An 8589-nucleotide genomic window follows, 5' to 3' on the forward strand; every position below is an offset into this window, starting at 1 on the left:
ATCAGTATACGGTCATTTTTATTGCTCCCAAGCTCCAAAACTATAGGTTTATGCTAAACTTAAAAAGGCAGTCAATTCTGAACACAACAGAGACGTGACCCTAGTATATGGATAACCAATTATCTTTATTCAGCTCTGACAGTGTACAATCACAATGCAGGCAGCTGTGGTAGTTAAGGTCTCCTTAATTATCTTCATCTGTTGGAGAAACAAAACATGTGACAACTAGATTAAAGAATGGACAGAGACTTTAAATTGACATAACTATTTATCTGTTAATCCTTACCCTCTTCATCTTCTTCTTCGTCCTCATCCTCCTCCTCTTCATCTTCATCTGAGCTGAAGGTTCCATCAGGCAGACTGTACACCCTAATAACTTGCTGTAAAAGAAAAATATTTTGACTTAACTTTTGCATTTAGGATTCATACATTCAAATCTTCACATTATGACTGAGAGGTTGTCAGGGTGATACTGGGACCTACTAAGGTTATTTATTGCACAAAGTTTTGCCTAGCTAAAATGCAGGTATGTTAAACATTACATTTGATTCACATGTCCGTAATATTGGCTTTTTAAATGGGTTTTGAATTGTTAACACTTTCATGCTCTAAGAATATTTAGATGGCATTTTGCAGTTCATATCAAAAAGATCTACATTCTTAAATCTAGACCACAGGTTTCTTCTTGCTTATTTGGGTCCTTGAGGATGAGGTATTTGCCCTCATCTAGTTTGCGACAGATGTCGATGACGCAGCGCAGGATGCCCCAGGCGTTCTCCATGCTCAGGTTAATCTGGCTGGCAAACTCATTGGGCTTGAACTGCTGTGTGCCCAGGACGACATGCCTTGAGGAGTCCTTTACGTGATAACGGGAGACATACCTAAAAAAAGAAGTTGCTTTAAAAACAGTGTGGTTTATATCATACACACACAAGGTAACAATGGGTACGTTTTCTCACCCCAACTTCAGGTACTCAGATCCTGCAAGAATAGCACAGCAGGTCCAACGAGCCAATTTGTAGCTGTTGTTTTTCAGCTCCGTGGCTAAGACCGCTCCTCTCTGGGAATCCAGTTTCTGTCGCCAGTCAACTCCATTGCAGTACTGCAGAGGTCACATAGGTATATCATTAAAGGCTGTACCACACCACAGAATGTCCAAGTGCAATTCTCTGTCTGTTACTTACCCGGGAGTCCCACTCATTCAGGGTCTTTACATTGATGAAAGACACCTCTCCATTAGCTCCAGTCATCACTCCATCGTGCTCACAGCGGACAATGAGATCAATATCCTCTCCCAGCTTCCACCTCCGATACCTGACAATCAGAAAGACGGATCAACTACTTTCAACACTCTCGGGCTCTGTACACAAATCGAATTTGGAATTTTTGTCACTGTTGATTTGCAAACGATTAGGGGTGCAACGATTTGAGTAAAAAAACACGATACACTGCTTTCTTCTGCGAAAGCTTAAATAACAGTCAAAATGAAGAGTTTGGTTCCAAAACGCAATAGACGCCTTTTTTTAAATGAGTTAACACCAAAATCAGTATTGTATCAGGTCAGTATTAAAAAGTAAATTCTTAATTTCATGCAAAATACGATATCCGCCGTGTTATTCTGTCATCTTTTCTCTATTTTTACCCAAAACGCGATAACACCATGCAATAAATCCGCTCCACAAATTACAGCGCACCATTCTATGCACTGTAAACTACAATGGTGGCACGGAATACACACAGAATCCTAGTTTTCCTCATCTACTTTGTACTTCGTGATCAACAAACAAACAAAAACAAAATAATACTTTTGATAGCATTGATAAACCTGTGGCGGTTTTCTGTGGCAGGGAAGAAACGTAAGCCATTCGGGGGACAGAAAAATTCAACGAAAATCGAGCAGGACCAAAACATTTTACAGCTGACTGCTGACAAAAAAGTTTAGCGATGACGTCCCAAGGATGACAGCAGCAATGACATTGTTCTTAATATGACAAAGTATTGCGTTTGCGTTATATATGTGCGTTTCATATAAGTAACACGTGACCTTTTGACGTCATTACGCAATTACGTGAGGTCGCGCTGGCTCATCACACAGCCGGAGGAAGAAGAGAAGTTGTGGGTTAAAAGTGCATATTTTTTATTTTTCTTGCTAAAAATGCCAATAGTTTTGCTAGATAAGACCCTTACGCCCTATTCAGACAGACAGCAACCAGCAGCAGCAGAGCGACGCGATCTCATTCATTTCAATGGAAACCGGGCGACTTCCGGCAACACGAGCGAAAGTGACCGTTGGCGACCTTATGGGCGTGTCCAACGACACAAGAAAGTTAAGAAAAGTTTAACTTTATGCAAATGTCGAGCAAATTTCGGGAGCGACTACAAATGAGAACGAAGCAGTGGAGTTCACGTCATCCTTCTCTCGTCAGTTACTGGCGTGGATGGTACTCATTTGTTTATGACAAGCAGATTTAGAAACGCCTCATTGAAAGAGACGGGCGACACACAGCGATAATGTCGTTGTCTGTCTGAATGAGGGGTTATGCCTCGTTTGGGATTGTTTAGAGTCCTTTAAAGCTGCGTTGTGAATGTTTTCCTCAAAAAAAAAAAAAAAAAAAAAAAAAATAATTTCTTCGACTGAACAAAGAAAGACATCAACATTTTGGATGACATGGTTGTGAGTAAATTATCTGGTTTTTTTTTTAAATTGACTAATCCTTTAATTAAATAGATTTATAGAATTAAAAAAAAACTTTTGGATTTATTGCATTTTGCGGAAAAAATAATCAGTTTAATAAATAATAAATCTTTGAAAATCAAATTATGGATTAGAATTTTGTAATGTTTATATAACCTAAAGATGCTATGTGAAAGTTTGTAACAGAAAATAGTGGTTTTCATCTTGTCACTTTCTTGGCATAGAAAACACATTTTTACCCAAATTAGTCAAAATGGATTTATTGCGTTTTGGAACCAAACTCTTCAAATGTATAGTAAAGTAGAAAAAACTAAGTTGATAAAAAAGCCAGATACACACCAAAAGATAATCGGGCTGAATTTGGGCCGATTTTTCCCCTTATGACAATCCTAGAAAAATGTATCGTATTTGCATGTGACTAGAAGTGAACAGCAGAGGGAAGCACAAACCTGTAAGCAACCGATGCTACCTCACTCTTCTCAATGTCTTCCTCTACAAATGGGTTTGGGTTGGGGAATTTGTACCTCTCTCCCTAACACCAGACAAATAAAACACACAGTTTTCAAAAGCTTCTTTATGAGAACAAATATAGCTGTATGTTTAATGTTAACAATCACGTTTAAGGTTCATGAAACAGCCAGGCTGCCATATAAAAAGCACATACCACCCTGAGACACTGCTGGCTGAAGTTGTGGTTGATGTAGGTGGCCTCCATAGCCAGATTACGAGGGGAATTGAGGGAAGTGCCCTCATCTTGTGGCGGCTCATTCGCCGTCTCACTCACGGTAAGCAGGTCTTGAAAAAGATTTGGGAAAATGCTATTAAGTCAAAAATACTAGCTAAAACTAAACTGGAACAGATGAGTGGATGAGCATCTTCAAGACATGCCAGTGGCAAGACTCCCAAACATATAAACCACCGCTAAAACTGCAACTACCAAAGTACAAGCTTACCAAAATCTGAGTTGTCTCTCTTATCAAAAAACAGCTTGTTGCCCACACGTTGAACAATGATATCCCAGGAGTTGACAGAGCGAGTACAGCACATCAGAGTGGCCAGAATGGCATCGGTGGCAAACACGTTGCCCTGGGTCTTTGCCAGCTGCAGATGAATCGACATCAGAAATTGAGAATTAGTTTACACCAGAGAAAAACGGACATGAGTAGCAAAGGCAACCGGAGATTAGCGAGCAGCATGAAGGGTGCTCCAGCATACCTTACGGATCACGGGGTCATCAGTGGTGGTAACAGTGTGAAAGATCCTCTTGATGCTCTTGAGTGGTTTCTCATTGCGAGTGGTGACGCGGTCGAAAGCCTTGTCGTAGTACTCAAGAGCTCCACAGCACTCGCTGAAAAAAAAGAGAAACGGTGAAGTACTCTATAAGGAGCCGTGCACTTACACATTATTATGAAACGGCTGATGTCAGAATCCCTACATGTCAGCTGGGTCGGCCACATCCATGTATCTCATCTTCATGAGCCTGGGGAAGTCCATCTCTTCTTTCACCTCCCAGTCACTGCGCACCTCCACCGAGGAGTCCCTGGGCTTAAGCTGAGCCTATTGTAAATATCGCGTTTTGCACAGCACCAAAGTGGTGCATTTACACACATGCTCTGCGAGGACTTTACTTTTTATTGTTATTATTAATTAAATAAAAAATAAAAAAACGATGGTGTATACGGTGTGGCATTAGAACTAAATTAACTACTGAATGTTTTGGTGGTATGACAACCCTAGATAGAATAAGTAAAAATTGGATCTAAAAGATGCTATAATATCACAAATAAAGCACAATAAAGGAATATAAAAAAATCAATGGGGAGCAGAGGCTTAAGATCAAAGTATAAGATGAAAAGAGTTCATAATAAAAATTTCATTCATTTCATACCTGTGATTTCTGATCCCACTTTTGCCGTACGCCAAATTGCTTCTGGAACTTCTTCTGCAGGCGCATACGATCCCTATTCAGAAAATGAAAGAAGGTGAGTGAGCATTGACTGGGTTTTTTTAATCATTAGCTTTCCACTGGTTGAGAGCAGATCGCACCTCTCCTTTTGCTTGGCACTCTTAGGCAAGGTCTGCATATTGAACTGAGTAAGGGTCCTGCGATCTTTATCTCTCCGGAGATTCCTCTGTAGAATCAAAGCATACAATAAAGTGTATGAAAGCTAGATGTTAAGACAAAATGAAAAAATATTCACAAGCCAGCCCTACCTGAGCAAATCGCATACGGTTCCTTTGATAAGCCGTCTTCTGAGTCTTGGCAGTATCTACCAGCTGGAAGCTGGTCTCATCCTCCTCATGGAAGTATGCATACTGACTGCCTCCTCCGAACTGAGATGAGTATTTATCTGCAAAAACATAAGCACGTGACTTAGGCAAAGCCTTAGTTTCCTACTCACATACAGTACAGTGGAGAGAATTAAAAAAGGCGATCATTACTTGTGTATCTCTTATCTTGGTATGTTGCTCCAGTCCAGTCAGCCACCTGTGTAAAAGAAGCATTTTGTAACCTGTGCCATTAAAACAAGCAAATGACCCACAATAACATTGATCACATCATGTACCCAAAAATTATAACTGTGAATATTTCAAACTTTAACAAATCACTGGTTACAGAATACTAAAATGTACCTTTCCCAGTCTGTCTCCCTTACTGAATGGCTGGTAGGGCATGTCTTTAAACTTCTCAGGAACAGCACAAGGGCCCCATCCTGATGGGTTGTCCTGAATTACAGGCGCGTGGAACTTGGCCATCTCCTGGTCAATCGACAAATACAATAATATAAATTATCAGCAACATGATACAAACAACAGCACTTTTTTAGTACTGAACTTAGACTTAAAGGGATAGTTCACACAAAAATGAAAATTCTGTCATCATTTTCTCACTCTTATGTTATTACAAACATGTATAGATTTCTTTTTTCTTATAAACACAAAGGAATATATTTTGAGGAATGTTGGTAACCAAACCGATCATGAGCCCCATTCACTCTCATTGTAGGGAAAAAGAATACTATGGCAATGAATGGGGCTCATGAACGGTTTGATTACAGACATTCCTCAAAACATCTTTCTTCGTGTTCATCAAAACCAAAAAAAAGTAAACAGATCTGTATAAATGATGACATAAACGTGTAATGCTGGGGTATAAATACATAAATGACATTAAGACAGACAGTATTGTGTAACATACAACATAGATTTGGAAATATAATGAAAAAAGCAGCGGTTAGGCAAGAGTAATGTATATATAATAAATGCATTATACATTTAGTATGGCTTTTATGATACACATTTACAAGCAATGTCGACGTCTGCCTAAAACGCCGGTTCCGGGCACGTGACCCAGCGGATTACTTCTTACTGGCCAGCCAGATTTCTTTTATGCGCGAATATGAACAGAACAACGATAGAAATGTTTACTGAAAACGTCTTATTTTGGGTTAATCCGCTCAAGGTAAATACGGTTTGGTTTAAAATCTGTCATGAAAAGTACTCGCGAACTGAACAGGCAGGACTTCGAGATCTATGCTCGCTAATGGCTACAGCGCGCAATTGCATTTCCACCACATCAAGATTTTATGAGCGGCCATGATGAACAGTCACACAGCTAACCAGCTTACATTCACTAGAATCACTTCAGCTCTCCACTTTACGTTGACAAGCATTACTTTTGTATTTTATTCCGTGAATGTTGCTGACGCTGTGTGAAGTGCAAATGTTAAGCATTTCAATGTGAAGGACTGAGCGCGTAAACGCAGCTAACGTTATCTGATTCAGGAGCGCGCACATGCTCGCTGTCGTTAACTTCCTCTCCTCAGATAAAAACATCATTCCAATCACAATCATTCGTTTTTTTCCCCCATATGCAATACAGTATTTAAGGACATTTCACATAAACCCACCTTTGTTGATGTGCGAATTCGTATTCAAAGAAGGACGCACGACTACTCCCAGACGGTGCGGTAAAACGGCGTGCCGTAAAGGAACGCGTTAGTCCAAATTTACGACAGTTACGACACTTCTAATGCTGTTCTTGATGAAAGTGGTTGTGTCTAAAAGGGATACAGCTATCGCCATAATCTCGTGAAATATCGCAGGATGAGCCCTGTTTTCATCCTCATTCGACTCCTTAAACCTAACCCTAAACCCAACATTTGATAAGATATAGGTTGTAGCTGTATCCTTTCTAGCCAGAACCGATGTTTTTCGTTCCAATCCTACCCTCAAGCCTAACCATACACCCAACATCTCGCGAGATTTGGCCATAGCTGTAAACCCTCTAGCCAGAACCGATAAAAGTCAGCTGTAACTACAGAGGTCTCATAGAGAAAAAAGTTGTATTTTATTTAATAAAGAAATAAATCCACACAACCAAACCAGTGTCGTTATAGGAAATGTGAATTCAGTTTGCATGGTTGGTTGTAATTAAGCTCTTAAGCATGTGCAGTGTCGGACACTCAAAATGCAACCTGACATAAGCTGTGTCCCAATTCAGGGGCTGCGACCTTCTAAGCATGCGACCTTAAATATGAGCACTCGGTCTTTCAAGGTCGCAGCCTCAGAACTCCGCGAAGAGATCTGAAATGAGACGGTCTAACCTTCGGACGACCCATAATTGGCGTCATCTGCTGCGCCTGTCAGCAGGACATAGCGGAAACGTTTCTGACTTATTAAAATAAATATGAAATCAGAAAAATATTAATTTAGTTTAGAAAATATGACACGTTGATGTAGATTAAACTATTCAACAGTATATTAAATTAAATTATTCAACCTTAGAAATATATGCATCATAAAAATAATAATATTAACACAAAATATAACTTATAATACTAAAACAGTGAGAAACTTTTTTTCATAAATACACACTTTTATTTAATGAAGGTTTTAATTGTTTATTTTAGAATATCCAGCCGCCGTTGCAGGCGCGCAATGAATCTTGGGATATCCTCGGCTGTTAAGGATCCATTCGTTCTATCCTTAACAGCGCGGAGAAATGAGGACGCATTTTGAGGCTTCATTCTAAGGCTGTTTCTCAATATGCGTTCTTCAGCGATCTTGCGTCCTCGTGTCCTCGCTCTACGTCATCATTAACGGTCGAAGTTCATTCCAATTCTCAAGAACGCAAGGACAGAGGACGCATGAAAATACCCGGATGTGTTCTTGATATCGAGGATGCATCGAGTGCAGCCTTGCTGAAATCGCTTTACGCCCCAGAAGTCATTGCGGCAAAACTTCCGAGTTCGTTCTTCCAAGGTCGCCTGGCAAGACCGGTCTCCACGAGGACGCAAGACCGTTCTTTGCGTTCTTGGAATTGAGAAACAGCCTAAGCATACTTCGAATTGGGACGGCCTTACCAGCCTGAAGTCGCGCTGCTGTGACGCAATCGGTCTTAAAATACGTCCTTAGAAGGTCGCAGCCCCTGAATTGGGACACAGCTATAGCCTACACATTTCACTGAATATAATTCAATATACATACTAAAATAATAAATAATAAGTTAATGAGATCCATGGCAATAGTAAAAGTGATATGTAAAAAAATGTAGGCTGCTGAGGCCTACAGAGTTTGTTGCTCTTTTAAAAAATTTATTTTCCTTTAAAATGGATTAAGGGTTAACGTTAAAGGAATATTCCACTTTCAATATTTTCTCCAAATAGTGGACTTTAGTGGACCTCAACAGTTTACAGCTTCAAGGGGCTCTAACAATCCCAACCGATGCTAAGGGTCTTATTTCACAATTATCACAATTTATCACAATTTTTTGCAAAAAAGTAGGCTACTTTTAAATCACAACTTCTCTTACACAAGCCGTGTGAAAGGTCCAGTGTTTAAGTGTGGAGAAGGAGGACCGACGGTGTTGTATGTCTTTGTGTGAGTTTATT

At 39.9% G+C, this 8589-nt stretch overlaps 1 protein-coding gene across 2 annotated transcripts; it reads right to left on the bottom strand.

Annotated features, from left to right (window-relative positions):
- Nucleotides 1–106: 106 nt before the first annotated feature.
- Nucleotides 107–6769, bottom strand: eif3d (eukaryotic translation initiation factor 3, subunit D). Of its 2 annotated transcripts, none has more exons than XM_073857331.1 (16): nucleotides 6607–6769; nucleotides 5330–5455; nucleotides 5138–5183; nucleotides 4910–5046; nucleotides 4742–4827; nucleotides 4584–4656; nucleotides 4131–4246; nucleotides 3911–4043; nucleotides 3649–3796; nucleotides 3360–3490; nucleotides 3145–3227; nucleotides 1185–1314; nucleotides 960–1102; nucleotides 685–881; nucleotides 287–376; nucleotides 107–198 (listed from the first exon to the last, which is right to left on the bottom strand). In XM_073857331.1, exons 2-16 carry the CDS (start codon nucleotides 5450–5452, stop codon nucleotides 185–187), a joined length of 1650 nt encoding a protein of 549 aa, XP_073713432.1. In that variant the 5' UTR covers nucleotides 5453–5455; nucleotides 6607–6769; the 3' UTR covers nucleotides 107–184. The 2 variants fall into 2 exon arrangements, with proteins under 2 accessions (XP_073713432.1, XP_073713431.1); XM_073857330.1 differs by having other exon boundaries at nucleotides 4131–4252.
- Nucleotides 6770–8589: the final 1820 nt, after the last annotated feature.

Source organism: Misgurnus anguillicaudatus, chromosome 19, assembly GCF_027580225.2.
Source record: "Misgurnus anguillicaudatus chromosome 19, ASM2758022v2, whole genome shotgun sequence".
In the NCBI taxonomy this organism is placed as follows: domain Eukaryota; kingdom Metazoa; phylum Chordata; class Actinopteri; order Cypriniformes; family Cobitidae; genus Misgurnus; species Misgurnus anguillicaudatus.

Coding starts and splice junctions, on each gene's coding strand:
- eif3d (XM_073857330.1), bottom strand. CDS start 5,452: ATGGCCAAGTTCCACGCGCCTGTAATTCAGGACAACCCATCAGGATGG. Junction 3,797..3,910: donor ATGACCCCGTGATCCGTAAG/GTATGCTGGAGC, acceptor ATTCATCTGCAG/CTGGCAAAGACCCAGGGCAA. Junction 3,228..3,359: donor GCCAGCAGTGTCTCAGGGTG/GTATGTGCTTTT, acceptor GTCTGGTGTTAG/GGAGAGAGGTACAAATTCCC.